The sequence below is a fragment of the Phoenix dactylifera genome, chromosome 1 (assembly GCF_009389715.1).
Source record: "Phoenix dactylifera cultivar Barhee BC4 chromosome 1, palm_55x_up_171113_PBpolish2nd_filt_p, whole genome shotgun sequence".
Taxonomy (NCBI): domain Eukaryota; kingdom Viridiplantae; phylum Streptophyta; class Magnoliopsida; order Arecales; family Arecaceae; genus Phoenix; species Phoenix dactylifera.
Genome location: NC_052392.1, coordinates 39,121,439 through 39,145,342, shown reverse-complemented (window position 1 = coordinate 39,145,342; position 23,904 = coordinate 39,121,439). Strand labels below are relative to the sequence as shown.

At 37.1% G+C, this 23,904-nt stretch overlaps 2 protein-coding genes across 3 annotated transcripts; one reads left to right on the top strand and one right to left on the bottom strand.

Annotated features, from left to right (window-relative positions):
• The first annotated feature begins 3,890 nt into the window (after nucleotides 1-3,890).
• LOC103706124 (zinc-finger homeodomain protein 4-like) lies at nucleotides 3,891-6,236 on the top strand. The gene has a single exon (XM_026804231.2). It carries the CDS (start codon nucleotides 5,072-5,074, stop codon nucleotides 5,873-5,875), a length of 804 nt encoding a protein of 267 aa, XP_026660032.2. The 5' UTR covers nucleotides 3,891-5,071; the 3' UTR covers nucleotides 5,876-6,236.
• A 5,144-nt stretch (nucleotides 6,237-11,380) lies between these two features.
• Nucleotides 11,381-23,681, bottom strand: LOC103706094 (protein root UVB sensitive 6-like). Of its 2 annotated transcripts, XR_003385481.2 has the most exons (14): nucleotides 23,225-23,681; nucleotides 21,943-22,041; nucleotides 21,678-21,791; nucleotides 17,993-18,064; nucleotides 17,802-17,912; nucleotides 17,586-17,705; nucleotides 15,594-15,695; nucleotides 15,423-15,495; nucleotides 13,910-13,993; nucleotides 13,739-13,803; nucleotides 13,386-13,487; nucleotides 13,111-13,299; nucleotides 11,798-12,224; nucleotides 11,381-11,701 (listed from the first exon to the last, which is right to left on the bottom strand). XR_003385481.2 is itself a non-coding variant. In XM_026804294.2 (13 exons), the coding sequence occupies exons 1-13, from the start codon at nucleotides 23,594-23,596 to the stop codon at nucleotides 12,156-12,158; spliced, it is 1,572 nt and encodes a 523-aa protein (XP_026660095.2). In that variant the 5' UTR covers nucleotides 23,597-23,681; the 3' UTR covers nucleotides 11,797-12,155. The 2 variants fall into 2 exon arrangements, 1 of the variants encoding a protein (XP_026660095.2); XM_026804294.2 differs by lacking the exon at nucleotides 11,381-11,701 and having other exon boundaries at nucleotides 11,797-12,224.
• Nucleotides 23,682-23,904: the final 223 nt, after the last annotated feature.

Sequence of the window (23,904 nt, the reverse complement as noted above, 5' to 3'; positions counted from 1 at the left end):
GGAGCAAAATTTGGTGCAAAAAATTTATTAAAAAAATAATATTGCATCTAGAGGAAGGTGTAGGTAAAAAAAGAATTGTTATTTATGTCATAGATCATTATAATGCCAAACAACATGTTAAAATAGTTATTATCCCTAGCCCTCTACCAAGAGATGGATGAGTGGTCCTCGCAAAGTATGTATTTAGAGAAGCCAACGAAGCTGCGGATTGAGTGGCCATGTATGTATTTAACCATGCCAGTAGTATCCTATGGGCAGGAGATGTGGAGCTGTCTCAAGAGCTCTGTGATATTTTGTTTTTCGATTTTATTGGATGTGTATAGATTATTTGATTTTAAAAAATATCAATATCTTGGAAGCGACTGACGAGCGGAGGTACTGAAAGAGCTCCGATGCTTCACCTTGTCGCTGACTTCAAATCGTCACTTGATTCGTTTCCCCCATTTCTCCCTACCTGTGTCCTGCTTTTCTTCATTCCGATTCTGGGGGTCACATCAATGTCTTACAAGAGTACATAGCTACGTACTGATCGGTGGTACCTTACTGAGTTTTCCAGGGATGCTAATAGAAATTTTCATTTCAGTTGTAGTTAAATAAAGTCAAGAGATATGAGGGCAACAAACACATATTTATGGCGACTGATTTGTGAATTTAAAGGGAGCTAGGGATTTATATGCAAATAAAGAAGATTAGGGACTAGTACGTAAAAAGTCATTATAATAAATAAATAAATATATATATATATATATATATATATATATATATATATATATATATATATATATATATATATATCTCACACACACACACACACAAAAGGAGTAGCCCTTTGTAGGGTAGGTTTTATCGAACAATACATGAATACTACTTCAATTTTACTTAGCTAGATAATAAAGTCAATGTAGTAAATTATGTAATTTCTAAATTAATTTGAAAATTTGCTAAACTTGAAGGATTGGCATGTAAATTAAGAAGACATTTAAGGGCTAATATGCAAAGAATCGTTAGCTTAAAATTACAGTTGCATGCAACTCTCCCCCGATTCAAGGGGGTTTGGATGCCAATGTTATTTTATACACCCTAACAAGTTTAAATATTTTTAACGTCCTAAACATTTAAGTAGATAACATGGACAAAAAAAATCGTAATGAAGCATTGCACTAGGGCTTCCTTTTAACACATTCATGTAAGATTACTTCGTATCTTTTTTATACATCGGACTCTGTTCATTTTCCCTGTAGACCTTCTGCGGACATGCTTACGCACCATCCTGCCTACATTATGAAAAATTGTGTGGGTGAGACTATTATTATCAAAATACTATTATTATGTTCTTGTATGGGGAGTAGGATAAATGACAGAACCCTACTACAATTCAAGGCAACTGCAAAGTGATGTCTTTGATTCGATGGATAGGCACATGGGTTAGGTCGCGGTCCACCGTCTCGATCACTATTATCGCATGAAAAATACTTAACACACAATAAAGTCATGCCATTGATGTACCACCAACCTTCTCTACTTCACCCGGTATATTATTTATATATAAATAACAATAATGATATCATTACTTATTTTTTATTTAAAGTAATAAAAAAATAAATATATTAACTATTTATGTTAGCTTAATTTTAAGAATCACGTAACAACATGCATCACCTATAATACTTCACCTGGTCAGCAGTGAGAAAAGATGTCTTCCATCTTTGTCTGATATTGGTTATAGTGACAAATTAAGTGACTGAAATGTTGAGTGGCCTGTACTTCGATCATTGTAATATCCCCATGCGTATTCGATATCATAGAATGTAGTATAAGTCGCTACAAAGTGGAAAATGAGTTTGCACGTCAGGCCTACCTATGGTGTATGATCTTGTTTCGTGATTAGGAGGGGTTAATCCCTACCTTTCTATCCAATACTCACCCTTCCCCTTAATATATGATGAAATTTAAGATCAACACTCCATAGCTTCATGCAGATGTACCTGAATCTCCAGAGTTTGTCATCTACGCAAGAGAGTTCATTGTAGAAACTTAGTTTTAACTTGGTATTTTTTCCCCCCCTCTTTTTTGCGATATGTCCGCTACTCTTTCACAAGCAGGGAGATAAAACTCTTTTTTGCATTTCAATGCATCATTTAAGAAAATAGCGTACAGATTCTCATTTTGCTTCATATTCTTAGAACTGAAATACAACTATGCGAATATCACTAAGCATCATCTTCTCATTTTCCGGCCACCAATTTGACATGAATACTTGCAAATTATTTTATAAATAGCAATAATGATATCATCACTAATTTTTTATTTAAAATAATAAAAAATCAAATATATCAAATATTTATATTTGTATAATTTTAGGGATCATGTTATAATATGCATCATTTATAATATTTTTCTTTATTAGCATGATTATTTATCAGTCTATATTATTTTTCTTATATGAAGTCTGTATATGAGTATATATAACCTCTAAGATCGATGTACCAAATATGATGGAACAGAAAAATAAAATTACTTTTTTTTCTCTCTCTTTTTCTCATGTTTTTCCGTTCTTCTATACTTATTTTAAGAATTTAGGAGGCATCTCTCATAGTTCAAGCATGTATTCCCCTCCTAAAAAAAATATGGTGCAACCACTAGTAGTCGTGTGCACCGACTAGTTATATTCTTGATGGTACGATCATAAAAACGTCAACCGATGATCACTTGCATACATTGAAAAGAAATATAGCATTTTAATGAGCTAATTACCCTGTAGTCATCATAAATAGTAGCATAAAATTGAACACTATTTCAACCTTAGTTTAGCAGTCTTTAGCTTGTTTTTGAATAAAAGTATGCATGAAATACGTTGGGGAACGATGCATTGCGTGCTATGTATAACCTTGGTCCCAGTAGATACTAGTCGCCTTTTCAGACTGCACAGCTGGAAACCAATTATAGTACTAAATCCATGATAAAATTTTTAGACACAAATTATAGCACTCTATGGAACAGTTAGATCAATGAATAATCCCTACACTAATTATTAGTGATTTAAAAACAAGAGAACATGGTGCTTCATGGTTGTGGCCCATATATCTTGGACTCTTGAAGTAATTAGCCCCACCATTTCAAATTTAATTTCCATAGACATCCTTCTATTTAATTTTTTTTCTTCTACTGACAATTAATTAAAGACAAAAGAAGAGAAACTGAAGCTTCGTTACTCTGTAAAGTATGATTGCCTCAATTAACCCATGTAGAAGTTGATATAATATGGCTCGTATAGACCAGTTGTTTAATTATTAAATTTAAATTTTGTTGTTGTTGCAAGATCTACATATCTAACTCAATGATGTTATTTGTTATTTATTGGTATAATGGCTAACAATATTTATTACATTGTTCATACCATAATTTTGAAGAGAAGTTCATATATAATTTTAGATACGATCTTTTCTAAGGTTTTTTGTTCATAGAAATTAATTGTAAGCATTAAAATAATCCATAACAACTTTAGCCATCACTTTTTTTTTTTTTCTTTTGGAGGAATATGGTGGCAAGCCATCTCTGATTTCCTTGTGGATTTCATCTGTGCAACTGAATCTGTGGCAAAGAAGATTAAAGATCCCTTGTAATAGCAAATACAATTACCTGTAGGATTGTTGAACTAGTAATTCTGATGTGCGTAATTTGGTCTACTCCAAAATGACCCTAGTCTGGGGTCATTTATTATATAGGTGAAGGCATTATGGTAGCTGTAGCCCTTTTATTTTAAAACTATACTGTGGGGTCTCTCTTTGCGCGCGTCTTCTCTTCCTCTCTGACACTACTGTCCTCTCTCTCTCCTACTGTCTGGTGTAAGCTTGGTGCCTGATAGTGCAAGCAAAGCAAACATCCACTCTTCCAAGAAAGAAGACCTCCTCCTCTCTATTTTCCAACCTCTTTTGCTATATTATTTACTGCTTCCTTCTAGGAGTCTCTTACTTAGTGCGTTGGCACCAAAACCACCTCCATTATATGTCTGTATGCTAAGTATATTCTTTGCTTGTCCCCCCTCTTTCTTCTGGTCATGCAATGCAAGGTTGGAAGAGTTAGTGCAGCCTTCTCTAGAGTAGCAGCTGTGGGTTATCACCTGTGAGTCATTTTGGAAAGCCCCCTGCAACTTTCTTCATCTTCTCTTTGCTTGTGAAAGAAAGAAGAGCTCTTACTTCAGGCCCACCATGCAGTTAGATCTTTCTCTCTCAGTTCCTCTTTAGAGGGGATCTGTTTTTTTTTTTTTTCTAGATTCACCATGCTGTCATTTGCAGAAGTGAGATGGGTAGTCCAAGTCTGGAAGAAAACCTTCTGAGACATGTAGTTAATGTTGGTATTTTAATTCTTCCCTTGACTGGAAAAGTTGAAGACCTGTCTCCCACCCCCCCAACAGGAAACTGTGCAATTGTCGCTTCTTTTGATCAAGTATCTTGTTATCATTCCTCAGAGTACATGTCAAAAGTTGATCTATAATATGAATAAAAAAAAACCCATGGGAACTTTTCATCCTTATGTATTTCCACAGCATCTTCTTATTGGCATTTCTGCTCGCTCTTTTTTTTTTTTTGCCTGTTCTTTCCTTGAGAGAGGTTTTTTAACCTAAAGAATTGTTTGGTTTTAGTTAATAGCTCATAACTGTTATCTGCATAGATTTCTGCTTCTTAATGCTTGCAGTGTTATCCCTCTTTTTTTTCATTTTTGTTAGTTTTTAGAATGGTTTTCATTCTCTTATGTCTCTAACCTTGTAGTCCCAGGTATCTGAGATCAAATTTAAGTATCTACTTTAGTTCATCTACTACTCTTTTTGACTTGCTTAAAATATTGAAGTGAGAATCCACACAAGGTTCTTTAGAATCTCAGTTGTCCCAAATTCCAATTTCCCACTGCCTTTCCATTGAAACAAAAATTAACAAGTGGGTTCATTTTCCTTTTTGTTCCCTCGATTTACAATCCCAAGGATTTCAGACCCAAAAAATTCCATATCTGCTTTGGATTTCTTCTGGTCTCCACATCGCAAGAAGGGGAAAACAAAGAGGAAATTAGTACGAAGATGGAGAGAATGGATCTTTCTGGTCATGCAGGAGAGGTCCAAAGCCCAGTAACTAGCAAATATGCTGGTGCTCATGGCCACAGCCTCTCAAATGACACTCCCTCCCTCCACCCTTCATCAAATGGTCCTCCTCGTCTTCCTCCTCTCTCCACCACCACCCCAGAGGCTCAGCAGCCCACTGCCCACAGCACCAAGAAAGGAGGGGCAGTGGTGAGGTACAGGGAATGCCTCAAGAACCATGCAGCCTCCATCGGTGGGAATGCCACTGATGGGTGTGGTGAGTTCATGCCCAGTGGTGAGGAGGGCACCCTGGAGGCCCTCAAGTGCTCGGCCTGCAGCTGCCACAGGAACTTCCACAGAAAAGAGATTGAAGGTCAGTGCCGCCACCACCACCACCACCTCAAGGAAACAAAATCTGTGGGCCACAAGGTTGTCCTCATCTCAGGAGCTGAGACCTTTGGCTACAGCAACCCAGCAACTCACTGCCTCATCCCAAGTCCATTGCCACACCAAATGGTCATGCCTTTGGGTGCTCTCATGGCCTCAGAGTCAGATGAGATGGAAGGAGCAGGAGGGGCAAGAGCACCCCCCATGGGGAAGAAGAGGCTCAGGACCAGGTTTGCTCCAGAACAGAAGGAGAAGATGCTGAGCTTTGCTGAGAGGATTGGGTGGAGGCTCCAGAGGCAGGAGGAGAGTGTGGTGGAGGAGTTTTGCCAAGAGATTGGGGTGAAGAGAAAAGTCCTCAAAGTTTGGATGCACAACAACAAGCACAGCTTGGCAAAGCAAGAGCTGCCCCCAGCTTGAGTGACCACCACAGATTACATTCCAGTCCCAACTCTCTTTCTCTCTCTCTTTTTACTCTCTGTGAGTCAGGAAGGAGTTTCTATTTGTCACTGCTGATTAGAGAGGTGAGATTAGATGGCAGGCATATGACATCCATCTTTCTTTGTGTTAGCTTTAGTGCATTTTCTTAGTTTCTTTGCTCTGACTGGCTAGTTGATCTGGGTTAGAGAGTTTAGTAGGTCTGAGATATGGATGGATACACCACCACTTTCATCAAGTGGTTTTTCTTTTCCATGGAATCTCATTTAAAGAAGGGGGGACTGTCCTCCAATTGCTGTTCATTCTTCACTTTGCTTTTATGTTATGGTGATGCTCTTTCAAATTCTGATTGAAGGCTAGGCTTCAATTTCATTTACAGTTTGTTAGTTCCTATTTTCCTTCTCTTTCTTTACTTAAATTTCATTAGCAAGAGCTAGTTTGCTTTTCTTATATTTTCAGCATGATCAGTTCCTTTTTCTCAAGATTTTGTTATGCCAAGGTTGGTCATAGTCATTACATGCAATACACGGATAATCTCTCCAAAATTTCCATAGTTCTCCAAGACTGTTCCTAAATGATCAAATGCTTAAATTCCGACATATATGTTCCTTTCATGTCTGCTTTTATTTTCTTCATTATTGTGTGAGGAAGATGAAGTAATTAATGGGAAGTGAAGCCAAAGTCTTATACTAATTTCATATGATTGGGTTCTCTCATTAGTTATTATGGTGATATATTATCCTGTTGGATTCAAGCTTTGAACCACCACCCCCTACCGGATTCATAATAATGGTGAGAAGTTGAGAACATCAACATCTTATGAGAAATTACGTGCCATAAGTTTGCATGCATTTTGCCAACACGGCACATCCAAACCTATAGGTGTCCATGGATATGTTTGCGATGGCAGTGTCGCAGAGGATGGATGTGACGGTGGCATGGGGTTCGTTATCTGGGACCATGACGCCAGATTAGTTGTGGTAGGGGATCGGCGGATCTTCGATTTGCCAGTGGTCTCCACCGAGCTTCGAGCGGCCTAGGAGGGCGTCTTCTTTGCAAGAAGGATACTGGGTACGGACCGTCTGCTTCTCGAGAGAGACTCGGCCATGGTGATCGAGTGGATCCGGGACCGAGGGAGCTCAGTTGAGGATCAGCCCTTGCTCCGCGCTATTCATAGACTTTTGAGGGAGTGTGCCTCCCACCAGGCTTCGCACGTCTACCGGGAGGTGAATGGTGCGGCTGACTGGGTAGCCTCCTATGCAGCTCACTACTCGGGAGGCTTAACTTGGGCAGACCATGGGCCCAGAGTCTTTATATAGTATTTTGCTTTCTGATTTTGTTGGCCGCATTCACATCCGAAACATATGAGCCGCTGTTGTACCAAAAAAAAAAAAGAAAAAAAAGAGCATTGTTGAAAAGAATTAAGCGGTTTGGTCCTCTACGGCCCTGTTCTGATTTACATGTAATGGACCCAAACGGGCATTTGGGTGCACATAACATGTCATCCTGTGCAAGGCAAGTGTTTGATTAGAGTCATCTTGATGGAAACTAGCTGGCTGAGATAGTATAAGCATGCATAACGAAAAGATTTAAGGCATTGTAAAGAAAGGGATCTAGACTCGTGTTAATGGTTTAAGATAGGAACAAAGACATAAGAAAACATAAATGGAGGTAGCGTCAAAGAATTTACTCCAAAGAACTCCATCTTTATCTTAAAATGGTGGCATTGCTCAGTCACCGGTGGTTTACCCAATTTCAATAACAATTCCTTTACATGAACTACAAAATCATGGTATCTCTTCTTGAGTTAACATGCTTTTTAACTTGCAAGTTGGTTCTATAACACTTGAGATTTGGTTGTGGACAGCATTTTTTATAAAAATATCCAAATTTTCTAATATACGTAATTCCTTACAAACATATATATTTAGTTTCAGTGGAATATTCCAAGTTCTTTTCTTTCTCTCCTTGTCATCTCATGTTTCTCTATTTCTCCAGCCTTCTCTTGCAGCAACCAATTATCTTCTAACAACTCCTAGCTCTCAAAAAGTTCAAAATCAGAAATGGATGAATTAACAAAATGATGAAATCTGAAAAAGGAGGGAATCGATTTAATTGAAACTGACCATTAACAGAGAAATATTAATTTTAGTCTCGTTATTACCAGACCAAATAGTAGCTATCAGAAAGCATTAGAATATTCTATAGTAATACCAACCAAGGTCTGCAAAACCATCCGACCTCTCTCTCTCTCTCCCTCCTTTCCCCACTTTTTCTTTTTTTTTTTCCTCTCTCGTTCTTCCTCTCCCCTGTCTCTTCTACTATATCAGTACGGGCCCCGCACAGTATGGTGCCCAGTATCGATTCTGTTGACGTACGAACAATCCAAAGATATGAGGTGTTGTTGCATTGAAGGGTGTGGTTTAGCCTCCACCCTGAGCGTGGAACGAGGGTTTGATTTCGACAGAGAAAAAGAAAAAAAAAGAAGAGATGAGATTGTGAGGCTTAGAGAAGTGTGTCAGGGAGAGAGATTCATATGATATTGTATGAAAGATTCATATGCTATCTGCATGTAAGTACATTTATTAAGATACAATCATGCTCTTTTCCTACTGAACTCAAAATATTAAAAAGACAACACTGTCTTTTGCTCCGAACGTGCTACAAACCACAGCCTTCAAACAGTAGAAAGAATTAATATGTAGAGCCCACTTGCCAGTGTACTAACCTAAACATATGGTTGGCTTGTGAGATGTGAGGCCCACCCACCACTTGATCTTGCAGAGATCATATCCTTGTTTGGTAAACAATGATGTCTTGAATGCATGAAGTATTGCATGCCTCACAAAGAAAAGCTTACTGTGAAATCCTCACTGTAGCAGCCTGCGTCAGTGATGGACACCCATCAGAGACCTACTTCAGAGTTGGATAAGAGGTAGAGCCTGCATCTGATAGCATTCAGGAACCAATGCTGCTCCATGGATCTAGAACACAGGATCCTACAAGACCATCCAAATTGATGTTTTTGTGGTCCACTGGTAGTACCGTTATTGCTTCCAGTGTTGATGTGGAGAGCAAGCCTAAGTTGAAGGCTTGTGCACATGAGAGCTGTGTGCCCAGTTCTGAAAATGCATCAAGAACGATCAATTTGTAGTCCAAGAACCGAAGAATTGCAGTCGTAAAATAGCCATGCAATTCTTCACTTTGGAAGGTGTCTATAGATACAAATCAGATTTGGATTCAAAGGTAAGAATAGAGTACTAATTGATGTTTCCATGATCTTTAGTTGTTCCTAACTGCATGCAATTGGTTTCCCAGTTATAATTATTATGTTCTGATTGTGTGGATACTGTGTGCACACCAACAGAGTTCATACATAGTGCACCAAAATTAAATATGTTCGAGTATTTCACTGTAACAGAGAGCTCACAACTTGTTAAACACTCGATCACTTTATGTAGAATTCTTTCTCAAGAATAAATCGGGGATTTTATCTTTCATAAATTTAACTGTCTACATTTCAATACAAATATGAGATTTATTTATCTATGTCGACCATATTTCCCTCCCATGGATGTTAAGAATTCTTAAAACCAGTGAGGTTTGGCCACAAGTAAAGCTTTCCTGAATCATCTTTTCTAGAGTCTCCAAAACTTTAGTCTTGCTCCATGGTCAATCTTATTTTGACAGGAAACTGCTTCTGCTGTTGTTGGTGCCATTTCCTGAAAGCATCCTTCGCATTTTTTGCCATGCTTTCTTCTCTCTTCTATGCAAAAATGGGGAACAAGCGTAAGATGTCAAATAGAAAAAGGACAGAGAACAATCTTGACACAGAAAAAGGAGGAAATTAAGAAAGAAATGGAGGTCATCTCCAAACTGGACCAGATGGTAAACTCTATATGGGAACAATTTAATTAATCATATTTGCCGGTATTTGCAGAGGATAGGAATGGTGGAGTGCTGAAAAGAAGACATGATAGGGAGTCCACATCTTCATGAAATTATACCTTCTTTTTTTTCTCTCTCTCTCTCTTGGAACATCCAAAGAATCCACCTTAAATTCTCTCGTAAATGTTATATTTAAAAGTTATACTTACACTCGGTACCAAAACACTCATTGGTTACTCTACGTGCCAGCTTATGGTGACAAAATTTGAAATATATGACTAATAGAATCTCTCTTCTTGTTTTATCAACTATATCCCCAGTGTGATGCTTTAGAACGTATTCCATCAAACCATAATTTTTATTTTTATTTGTTTGAGATAGGGAGGGAAGTTGCGAGTGTAAGAGAATAGGGAGGTATCTAGGTCTATGCAAGATCTTTACTCTCGAACCCAGGATTTTACTGTAGGAATCCTCAGTGAAATCGAAACATTAAGGGATAACAATACAAGACTCAATCCCCCGACCTCTTGCTTGGAAAGGGGGTCTAACCACCAAGCTAATGCTTGTTTCATGAATTTTTAATTATTAAGTTTTAAGCTTTCTAAATTATAAGTGGCAACACTAAGCTAGCCCTTTACGGAGATAAAGCCTTGTTGACTCATTTACACCGAGACGGTTGGCAAGTGAAAATTTAAGGACTCATTTAGTTCGCAGGAATGCTTTTCCTGAAAAGCTGATATCTAGGTATAGGATGCATGAAAAAATTATTTTTGCATGCTTGATTGACCATGAAAAAGTAGCACATTATAGAGTGGCTTATGTTTGGTTGAGTATCTATTTTTTTAGAAAAATCGAGTAAAATACCTATTATGCCTCTAAGATAGGAAAACATCTTATTCCATTCTATCTAAAAACTTAAAGGATAATTTTGGAAAAAAAAAAATCCAATTCATAGCTTGTGGAAATTGAACTTTTTCATTTCTAATATAATTTTTTTTTCCATAAAATGTGGAAATTTTATTTTCATGAGAAAGTTACTTTCTCATTTCTCTACTTTAAAAACTCCAACTAATCATTTCTCTACTTTAAAAACTCCAACCAAACTTGAGATTTTTCTCTGTTTTCTTGCTGACCATACTTTTCCTCCTCTCTCTACGGACTAAACGAGTCCTAAAAAGCTATAACAAATGTTAGATCCAGTCATGCCTTAAACTATGATATTCTAGTAAAGCAAAATGAGTTGGACAGCAATAACTATCACAAGTTTAGATACAAATGGCATGGGAATTTTTAAAGCACCCATTAATCCATGTGTCCTACGGTTGTCAGGTATAAATAAATAGGATAACAAGGTGCTATCATTTGATGGGTATGAAGGCTACAAACGTTTCAACATGAATCTCAATGGGTGAGGTTTTGGGGAAACTTTGAACTTTTCTTTCCACCAGTATACAGATCAGAGAACTTTACGCAGAAAGCTGAATATTAGAATTTTTTGAATCTTCACATTCTCTTTTAGAGATCTCAATTAAGTAGTCACTATTGGCACATCAATGAGATGAAGATGATGGATAATCTTCACAAAATAACTCTGCTTTCTAGAGTGAAAATATACTTTTAAATCAAGAAGTGAATTCATTAAATTATCATAAGGGCCAAAGAAGTCTGCAACAGAATTTTTTTAAGAAAAAAAATGTACATATCAGGAAGCTAAACATTATATCTTATTAATGACTCCCACTTTCAAATAACTGAATATAAGTTATTTGAACGAAAAATAGAAAAACGAAAAAAGAAATCGAAGAGAAAAGGCACAGCCTGCCTATGTAATGCCTTCATGCCACCGGGAAAGCTCTACTTGCTCCTCCATTTAGCTTTCACTAACTGTTTTACATTGCCCTGTACCCAGTCAGTTTTTTCCTGAAAGATAAATACACAAAAAACCCATTAAGATGGACAAATACAAAAAACTAATCTAAAAGAAAAGGCCTACAATGTCAGAAGGAAAAGGCTTACAAGCAGTACTCTCCATTGACAATACAAACTGGTTAACTCTGGAAACTTATTGTACAAAATCGTTGTCAGTAAATCATGCTTCATTTCTTGTAGGAAGGGTCAGCTGAAGCTGAACAAAGATAAAACTCCTGCCATTTCATGATGGGATAGATCTACAAAGTCTAAAAGAGTGTTGCAGTACGGTGCGAACACAAGGAATAATTGTGGAGAAGCCATTATCTGCTGGCTAATGAGTGCTGGTTTACAGTATGAAATAACATGGAATAACCATATTCACCTCGGTCTCAACTGCACAATCTAAAATCAAGAGACCAAAACTGAGCTCTCATAACTATTGTGAACTGAGATGATCAGAAAATTATGCCTCTTTAAGTTCACAAAGCCGCGCTCGTCCAGGGTTAAGCAATGAATCTGACATTATCCATCCCTGCAAGAAAGGAGCCGGTTAAAAGCATAATAATAAAAGTCAGTCCTCTTCACCAACCAGAAAAAAAAAACAGTCAGTCCTAGAGAGGTCAATCCTGATGAATGAGAAGCAGCTGCACTAAATAATAGGTTAAACAACACAGGCACTCTGCCTGTGGGTTTCTTAGCAATGCATGTCAGTGCTACAAATCATATGCGGAATGACTCCGTATAGCTGTTTTATCTTCCTCATCATACATGGATATACTTGCTAGTCATCCTTCCACTCCCTAATATATGCAAACTTGCATGATACATCATACACCATATATCAGATATCTGAACTTTCATGGCCTCATTTATCCTATTACTACAGGTTAGATCCACTGCAACCACCAGCTTTTCTAATTGCTTCCACATTTCATGAGACATCAAATGAGAAAACCAGGTACACTAACCATCTAAGATGAAAGGCACTTGCCTAGCCAAAAGTCAAAATTTATAAAACCATGGCAGTTTTTTCCACCAAGTACCGGAAATATTTTGTTACTATTTCTTTAACAATATCCTTTTTCTGTTCTGATAATGGTTTTAATTTCTTCTTCCAGACTTCTATGTTTACTTCATTTGAATTTCATTGACATGAATGCTAAAACTTACAAAATCATCCTAAGTCACTTATAAGTCCCAGACAAATTATTGAATTCACAAATCCAGTGAGTTTGCAATAGTAAACAGTAATTATACATAAGCAACATCTCCAATTGTGATTTATTTTTTACCACATGCTTGCATATATATTTATGTGTGTGTGTGTGTGTGTTTAAACATGTCTCAGAGTATGTTTAATGGCCCTTAATGTTAATATGCATCCAAAGCTTCTGATAGCAAAGTAGCCAACATGTCACCTGTTCTGCTGCCTTCCTCTTGAAAACCCCATATGAAGACGAAACAATGTTGCAGGACTCCGCAACATGAGCCACAAAGTCAGCGTTTGTAGGAATTGGGGATTCTAGTTTTGAATGGTCATACTTGTTGCGGTTTCTCAGAGATCGATTGACATTTGATAAACGAACAAAATATAAAAGAACATGAGCCTGTAATACAAGATATATTAATCTGAATTATAAGAGAGAAAAGCAGATATGTCCTAAATTATTTAAAATTAAGAGTCCATACTCACATGGAAAGCTGCTTTCAAAATATCCTCAGACTTTGCTTGATCCTTAAGCAATGCATAAATTTTATCCTTTGATGGGTTATAGGTGACTATATATCGTTCTTTCTGTAATGGGAGATAAATTATATTAGCAAATATGCAAGAGTATTTCAGCTCTCACCTAATGCAGCAAGAAATCAGTTCAAAATGGCTACATAGTACATGGAAAAAAAAAGTTATTTCGAGGATGACAATGTTCAGTGATGTAAGCTGCACCATCAGAATCTGTGCAACCAACCACTTGGGAGATAAGATAGAAGTATGCAAACTACAAGTGCATCCAAAAACCATCATGTAAACCAGGTTGGAAATTATACCTCAAACAAGCACTGTGTGGCAAGAAATGAAGCAGGATCCTGAAATGCATCCCCAAATCTTGGACCTGAAGAGAGTCAAACCAGACCTTGTATAAGTTTAGACTTCTGCAGCTGTCCAAAATTACTTACACAAAAAAGATTAAAAAAAAAGACTTGGGATATCATGTCAACCTATAATGACAGGTGTATGTTTTAACCATGGAGGACTGAATATATTTTCCTTTGAATTCCCTTCCTTCAGTGAGGGAACTTGCCCTGCAAAATTATAAGGATTGAACAATTAGCAGTGGCATATATCAGATCAAGTTTATCTAGTACATAGAAGTTTGAGATGATTTTAGAACACAAAATAATAGGTATCACATAGCAGCCTTCCTGAGCGCATGCACAGGGAGAGGTTCCAAGTTCTATATATGAAGGATTTAGGTGTTTTAACAGAAATATTGGTGTTTTAACATCTTATATATAGACGATTTTGACAGAACACAGTTCAAGTAGACTTCCCAGTTTCAACATAAGTTGGGAAGGAATGCATACTGAAATATGATAAATTTCAACACTCACACATCAAGGAATTTTAGGAATAAATTGGTATTTCTTGTAAGCAAGTCTATGGTAGACCAAATTTCAATTATCATTTTATATCATGTCACACAAGCCATTATCCATTGTTTTTCCAAATATGCTACATGCCCTATTGTATCTTGGATCAACATATCAAATTTTATCAATCAATACAAAGAAATATATAACTTATTACAGCAGCATGCCATGATGTATCAATAAAGCCTGGTTTGACACTCGTAGTATCAAGATACCTGAAACTAAATTTATTTGTGCGCCTTCAAAACTGCTCCTTTTCTCCCCATATTTGTTCCATTACCACTCAAAGTTACATTCACTCAATAAGGCCAACAATTTTAAGTTTTAAAGAAGGAAAACATTCACTCAATAAGGCCAACAATTTTAAGTTTAGAACCAACAAACAATAAGCCACTCAAACCTGATTTTTTAGTCTTGCATACCATGGATGTCAGGGACTCGGTGACAATTATGTGCGACCATTTTAGACATTCAGTCTGGCACTAAGTTACATAACAACTTCTTATTTTTTCGTTGTTTTGTGTACATTTTATTTGATGAATCTTCTTATGAAAATCAAGCTATGAAGCTGTGTCTTAATAAACATCTTTATCTTATAGCATCCTGTGCTTTGCAGCTTCATGTTTTATTAATACCATACACTTTTCTCCCCTTGTGCTGATAAACTAAAGCTGTTGATGTAGTGTACTTTCAAGTATAAGTTACATAAACATGTATGCTGAAGATAATTTTGGTTTTTGTATTTCTTTAAGTTTGCTGTACATGTATTTCAAACATTTATATTACTCATAATTAAGCCATCAAAAATAGGTCTGTCCACCCAAAACAGGTCTATCATTAATCATAAAGCCACCTTTGTAAAACAGTCATTGCTAAAGCAGAATATTAAGTACTGTGTTGTACCATGCCATATCAAATGACATGTTTTGACTTTTGGTATGGCAAGAATGAACTATATCTTAAGGCTTATAATGTGGGACTATACCAATTAGCATCTCATCAGCTAGAACAACTGCACTATAATATGCTCAGTACAGCTCGAAAGAGTCAATATCCATATTAGAAGACCGGCATGACCTACCAGTCTTAATGAAAGATTCCACTGCCACGGTGAATCTCGCTCTATTTAGAGTGTTCAAAACAACTGACTTCACCTGACAAAATAAATATTAATTGAACAGAAGATTCTGTCAGAACATTAACGAAGAATAACAAAAATACAGAATTTAATGATAGAATTAAAGACCCATACCTCCTGATATGAACTAAGGACATATCCACATGACAGGAAGGCAAATGAAGCAAGCAAGGATGGGTTTCTTTTCGAAATCAAGATACTCAGTCCAGTCCCCAACTTCAAGAAGTTCAAGATGAAGTTATGATTAGGATTATAATAAGATACAAATAAATTCAATTAACAAATTTATGCAAGAAGTTATCTAAAGTTTATGAACAATAATCGGTTTAAAAAATAATATATAATTTCATGGGCAACATTATGGAGTTATGCCATAACCCCAACAAAGAAACCAAATCAGATCTGTATTTTTTCGCCAATGGTCAATCCTTGATCATTTCAAACTAATGGAATTCATCCAGACAGCTCTCTACTTATATAAGCATCTACAGATTAAGCTAATCTAGTGAGCAAGTACTTTAACCCTAGAAACAAGTTATATAAGATGGTTTGGTTCAACAAAGTATTTAGATTTAGCTAAAACTTTTCTCAGAATGACTGTCAACGCTCCTCTAAAGCAATATGTGCAATCTGTGGCTCCTATATAAATTTTTAGGGCCTTGTTGGCTTGTTGCTTGGAACAAATATAAATAGCTGACCATTGAAATCAATAAAGCATATGAGGCAACATTCTTCTTTATTCAAGCCTTGCAAAACTGTAATTCACTATGTTACACTTTTCAAAACTGGTGTGATTCTAAGGAATTCCTCATTCATTATTTTACAGTTAAAAGACCTCTAAAAACCTTCTCTACGTAACCTAGTTGATGCTTGGTTTTGCACCATTTATAGAAAGGAATAGAAACTTAATTTACATTGTTTGCGAAAAAGAATTTCACAAATCTATATAAACCTGAACAGTTTGTTCTCTGGTGGAGCTTAGAAGCTGAATATTGCGATCTCTGATGGAGTTCAGACATGGTATTCCTCAGAGTCAAGCAACAGTGTGTTTATTTGCTTTATTATGAGAATCTTGTAGAAAAAAAATGTTCAATAATATCTGGAAAATGTGGGATAAATTCATCAAATGCACATGAAAGTATGATCAGTTTTCAGAGAATCTCTGTTAGGGACATCTCACACTCAACCATGGACGCTAAAGGGGTTTAGAAATGACTGGCATTAGGGGGCATCACCTATGAGACCTCCTTACAAATCTGAATGCCTTTATTGATCCCAATAAGATGCGTGATTTTGAAGAAGCAAAAGTGCAGATTATCCTACAGAAGCTCATTATGCTTTTGAAATGGAGTTGTTAGGGCACATCAAAAGTTGGAAGGACTTTGTGCTTGACAAGAGCATCTTAAGAAAGAGAGAGAGAGCTTGAAATTTGGAGCTTGCAGTGAGTTGGAAGAAGAGAATATGCACATTTTGAAAGACAGCAACATGACTATACATGTGTTTCCTAGAAGTCCAATATACAGGAAAGGGAGATAATTACTGGCGCATTTCAAAAGTATTAGGGTCTCTCTAGGAACTTCCAGCTGGATCCGGCAAGATCAGCTGGAGAGAGAAAGCACCAGGGAAGGAAGGGAGGTATTGGGAGAGTGGGAGGAGGCTGTGCGACCCCCCACACTCTCCCTTCTTCCTCTCCTTCTCCCTCCCTCCCTTCAATCAGCAGTCCAATCCCAGCCTATCTCTGCAGATCCAGCCAAGGGGGCCCTTTGAGTACTGATGATCCACTAGTTGTGCCTAATATTGTTTCATTGGATAGCGTCTGTTGACCAAACGTTTTACCAATGAAAATACCACAGAAATCTTTCCTTTTAAGTTTTTAAACTCCAGAATCTAGGATCATGTTAAATTTAAACTGCTATTTGTATTTTCAGCAAGAATATCTTAAAAAAGGCAAGTCCGAGATTCACTGTCACATGAGCAATATTGCCAAGATATTTATTTGGATCAGGTCTTGTAAACCCCTTCCTACTCCTAGACTTTTAATATACTAATGATTAATACTTTAAAGCACCAATATGTAGACAGAAAGCAGCAATTGGGATAGCATACCAGATCTGCGATATTGCCAACACATTCTCCTTTAGCAGTGACATCACCAATATTTTCTCCTTTTGCATAAGCTTTGTAAATTGGAGTGCGTGTTGATGTCGAAGTCACAGCAGCAACATTCTACATGGAGAGATTGTTAAGAGATATGCTTCATGAATATCCTCCATTCAAATAACTTCAATTGAAACGATCAGATTATGTGAGCACAAGTTCAACCTTTGCCACATTGGCTGCACAAGCCAATGGTAAGAAAAGATGTGGAACAGCAGAAGTTGCTAACTCTACCCCAGCACCCAATTCCATTAAAAGATCACCCGCGAAGCGAAGCTGGGCCAATTTATAGGATTTAAGAATAACGTTCTTCTATGAATAGAGGTTAGAGAGATTATTATGTGCTTGTAGTTTACCTGCTTTAGATCATAGTCAAATTTCTTTCCTTGCCGTGCAAAAAGCATTTTGCCAACACGCCCAGCTCCATCCTGCATATTTTCAATGCACGGTCAGAATCAAAAGAAACCACAGAATGTGGCTGCTGATACTTGAATAATCAATGGCAACAACTAAAATAATAATAATAATAATGGCAAGAACTAAAATAATAATAATAAGAATGGCAACAATAAAAGTATAATAAGTTAAGCAACTAGAATATGTCCTGATGTGGAATTTTAGAGCCAAAGATTCTTGCAAACCATAAAATCTGATTATCTCAATACCAATTGAAACTCTGAAGAGCTACTCTGGAACAAAATTTAAATTTAAAGTGTAAAAGAAAATTAAATTCTGCAGCCATGAAAAATGAAAAATATCATAACAATAAATTAACATAATTTTTTATAATTGACGGTTTACAATAATTTGTAACTTCAAGGTGACCACTGCTTGTAGGATTCATCTACTCTACTATTAGACAAAACTCCGGAGAGTATTTGTTCATCTCCATATCTTCATGTCTTTGTTATTACATATCCAGACATTACATGAACTTATTCTGACAGCCTTCCATCGACCTTATCCAACAGAGCATATTTGGGCTCTCCTATATCTTACAATTCCAACAGGTGTGTTACATATTGTGAATTCTAGTTTCTAGTAAAATATATCTTCATGATTGCAACCAACGATTTTTTTATTCTTAGTCACAGGCAAGTTTGAAACTCAGACTCAGAATGCACTTGCAAAAGTGCACCAAGCACACTAACACATGCATGTGCAAGCGCAAAGCAGCTCATCTGCAGTGCAAGCAAACGTAACTGCAACCAGCACATGCATGCATGTACAGTTCACAAGTTCTTGCACATAACAATAAAGACACACATGCAAACACCGTTAGGGACACATACAGACAAGTAACTTGCAAGGATGTGCATGGAGGAGCAAGTCTTAACACTCTCAGAAGAATGAGGACAAGACCAACGGGCAGTCATGTGCCAGCTACCTGTTATGATTTTGGTTCACGGGCCCTCAGCCTACATGTCAATGGTTATCATTTATCAAGCTCGGACTGGATGTCAAACTAGGGAGAAGAACAAATCATCGGTCACCAGTCCAACCAGTCAACCATTGGTTCAATTGGTGAGCCAATAAAAAAATACTATAAAAATCTACTATATAAAGAGAAAAAGCATTCAGGCAAGCCTCAAAACCTGAAGCCATATATTGCACTTCCCAAAAAATATAATAAAATTACAATACTCAATCTCTTCTTTCCTTTGTGCCCCGACCTAATAAAATACTCTCTTCCTTCCTTATGGGCGCCCAGCCCTAGACCCACAACCCGCTGGAAAAAGAAAAATCTTATTTCCTTGATATCTTTTCGATTTTTTTTTTTTTGATTATAATTTTCACATATCCAAAACTCTTTTCAATTAAAAATAATGATCTAAGATCAGATAGGTTCATGGAGAAAATAGTATTATAAATATATTATTATTTAAAATAAAATATTTAAAAAATTGAAAGTGTATTCTATTTTTTCCGAAAAATCGGAGTCATCTACATGCATGCACGTGCATCAGACTGCTAGAATTTAGTAAAACTAATGCTAAGACACAGAAGCTTTTAAAGAAAAATGTTCATAAAATGTAACCCTTTGTGATCTAGACATTCAAGGGTAAAAACAAATGCCAAACATTAATTATTAAAATATCAGGGCTAAGTACTATTGTTTGGCTTAAGAAAATTTTGTGTCATGTAGTGTATCTTTCTAATTATTATTTTATAATATATGCATTATATATTATCATCATTATATGTCAAGGGAGATTCTGGGTTCTGCTGGTGAAGGAGCTTCCAACATTTACAGCAGGTTGGAGGTTCAAGTCTCCATTTGTTATGTTTTTTTAGACTTTTTTAAAGAAAGAGGAAGGGAAGTTTAGGTCATTGTAATTCAATCAAGTCAGTTGATTTGAGCAAAAATCCAGCCAGATCACCTGGTTTTCATGATACAAAGTCCAAACTTAAGCCCAAAATGTATCAAGAGCCAGATTGTCAATCTACCAGTTTGACTGGCAAGTCCAGTCCGGTTCTGAAAACCAATATACATAGATGAAGGATGCTTACTGTCCAAGACATATATGAATTGCCTCTTCCATAATCCAACAATGAACGTCTGTTTGAAATATTTGTTAAACATCAGATTGGTACCTCTATGAATGTAAGATCCAAGGACATGGGATTCCTAAGGCCATTTTTAAGCAACCTTCTTCAAGATGAAGGTCAAGAATACCACTTCATTTGGGCATCTTTCTTCAAAACTTGAAATAAGGCAATAATCTCTCTCCCTTTTCTCCATCCTCCTTTGTTCCTGCAAATCCAATGAATCTTGTTTTTAAGTCAGTCACCATGAACAACTTACAATTCTGAGACAAACTACCTGTTGATTTAGAGATCTTGCAGTTGTTAAATTCTCAACTTTCATAATGTGTCTTCCTAGTTGTGTTGGATGCCTAACTGTAAACCAATTTGTTATTGGAAGGCAACATTTGGTTGAGACCTATCCAGCCTTGATCCAAGGGTATCTTGGACCTGATATCTAAATCAAATTTAATTGGAAATTATGTTGTTCAGTCAGATATCCAGACTCCACAAAACCTTACATCTAATATCTTTGACATACTCAAACATCTTTGTTGAAGCAACACCTTCAGTCCTGATTTCTATGTTTTTGACAAACTATTGTGCTTTCTAGCAAACTCATATTGAGGATGAGGTTATAGTATCCTAGAGGCAGACTTGCACATAACCCTTGGATGCCACTTAACCCACGCATGGAAGGCATGATGTTCTACTAACTTAAAGAACAGTTGGTGGACTATACATTGCATCCACCACTTTGGAAAACTTATCAATCTAATTCATGTATGCAGCTTGTCGCAAGTCCTAAGCCCAAAGCTATTGGACCATTGAACAGTTCTACAGGTAATCTAAGATAGTTTCATCAGCCATCAAAGCCAGTATGGAAAAAAAACATCTAAAGATTGGTCAATCTCAGTAAATAACAGATAAACGCCCAATGTCTGAATTTTAGAAAGAAACAGAATCTCTAGTTTGAACCAATTTTCTTGAAACAATGATCCCTTGATGCTTATTTGACAATTTGGGTCCAGTAGGCAAAGTGAGATATGCTTTTAATTGTTAAATGAGGTAGCCCCTTCTATCCCGACATTGAGGTTAATGAAACTAGAATAAAAGAAAGGACAAATTAACAGTACTTTGCTCTCACAAGACTAAGCAAGTTGAAAAATAGCTCCCTTCAGTTGTAATGTAAGAGCACGGAGTACTTATAGGTGTGTATGCGCATCTGTGTGCCTGCATAGCAGGAACTGTGAAAGACTTCAAATACAAAGTGCTTGTCTTTCTGTCATTGCATGTACAGTAAATTATTTTTTTCCCTTTGATAAGCCACATAAGTAGCATAGCAGCACCTTAGCTTGCTGATACAGACAATAGTAGTAATTCTACTAGAAAAATAGAGCAAGTAAAAGATGGCATCAATGGTTTTTCTACAGAAAAATGCGGAAGTTACTTTAAGAATGAAACATAACATTGTAGTCAGTGTTTTCACTGCTAGGACATGCTGATATTCTTTACCTTAAGTATCCAATTAATAGCAACAGCACCTGGTGTGGCCCTATTTCTAGATACTCCAACAGAACTCAACAGTGTCTGTGTTGTGAAAACACCCATAGCTCCACCAAAGAAATGCTGAACAATAATAATAATTATTAGTATATCATGGGAGAGTTCAAAATAAAGCAAAATTTCTTATTAGAGGTTGCAGCACAAGCATGCATTAATAGATTCAAAAAATTAAATAGCTTATGAATCGAAGTCAAGTTTTAGATCAAGTAAATACCTTCAAAGCTCGCCATGTCATGTATGGAACGTATGAAGGGGTAACGCTATCTGGAAAGCCTTCAGGGACTACATACGATCTTATGAATGAGATCAATTCCTGCACCGGAATTCCTATCTGTGATTATATTCCATACTTAAATGGATAAAAAAACAAAAACACGCATTCCATACTTTTGCTAGATGCAGTTACAAGAGAACTATATGAAAATACAGAGTAGAGAAATGAAAGACGTAAAGTCCTTAGAGATGTCAACAGCCCATCCGAAAAACATCCTATCAGAAAATGATATATTTCAAAGACCCGATACCAATAGCTACTTTATAATTAATCCGCCCTTTCCAGATGGTCATTTTGGGGGGTGAGAATGATAAAACTCAAGGCCGTATGAAAAATTTTACTAGATCTCAAAGTTTGTTACATTTACTGAAAAAGGGCGGGCCAAAATAAAGCATGGAGGAGGGATTCATCCTTAAATTTCATTTTTTACTCTTTCCCTTGCCCCTCAGTTCTGGCCACATACAAAATAAGGCAGCAGTGATGAATTCTTTCGACAAATATCATCCAAAATATGTTCATGCTTCACTTTATTTTTTAAAAAATATTATGCATTATCAAACTCATTAATGTTTTGCCTATCAGTTTAATATTCCCAAGAAATTGTTTATCTGCAGCCCAATCCCCTAGTTTTCACCAGCAATGTCTTCACTACTTTGCTGTTATCATTCTTCTCAGGCATTTATCTAACACACTAAGCATGCATCTAAGAGCCGCACAAAACTTCCTCAAAAATTGAAGAATCTTTCATTATGAATCCAAATTCCACTTTGAGATTGTAGACAAGACTCCTTTATAAAACAAAGAACTCAAAAGCTTTTTGTTCAGATCAGTAAGTAAGAATAAAACGATTGAAAAGTTTCTTGTAGTAAAAAATGAAACACGAAAGGTTTCTTTCTAATTTTCCAACAGAAAATAATGTGATACAAAAACTAAATTTCGAGAAGGAAGATCCCGGATTGCCAAGGAAGAAGCAAAAATATTAATTTTCAGACAAATTAAAAGATTAACATAAACTACTGAAGTACTTACCAAATGAACATCAGTTGAGACTAATGCCACCTAAAAACCCATAACTTTCGTAATATTATATTAATATGAATTAAATTAATTAAGTCATGATTAAGCTTACTGACATAAAAATTAAAAGACCAAGTATTTAAACCAAAAGAAATGACAATTTTTTGATATTAGAAAACTCCAAAGCTGATAAAAACCAACTCACCTCCACAGGCGCCGCCGGCGTCTGCAGCGAAACCGCCTTCACCGCCGACGAACCCCTCCGGACCGTCCCGGTCGCTTCCACATCCACCACATAATTCCACCGCCGCCCATCGATCTCCTCGCAGCACAAGATCCTAGACGAGGCCGCGGCGGCGTGCACCGCGAGCCCATCCACGGCCGGCCCGAACCTCACCTCCGCCTGGATCTGATCCGCCGCCGGCGGATGCAGAGAAGGCACGACAGGCGGCGCGGCGAGCGTCGCAGCGGCCGTCGTCCGCACCGACTCCCTGACCACCGCCCTCGCCTCCGTCGCCCCGCCCCGCGTTAGGGTTTGGGCGGAACTCGGCGATTGCTTCAACTGGATCGGAGCCATCCAAGCGTCGGGGGCGCCGGGAGACGGAGAGAGAGAGAGAGAGCGCGCGCGAGGGGTTTCGTCGGTTGGAGACTTGGGAGTGTAATGTTTGGACCGTTGGAATTTATAGATGCGGTGGGGGAATGGATGCAGTCCATATGGGATCATTTTTGTCTTCTTTTCTCCTTCTTTTTTTTTTTTTTTTTTTTTTTTTTTTTTCTCTCTTTTTGGTGCTGAAGCAGCCCCTATTAAGCTCCCATCTCACCAGAAGAATATTCGATGCGGATAAAAATGATCATGTATTGAGCACACCGGCCGATTTTACTCAT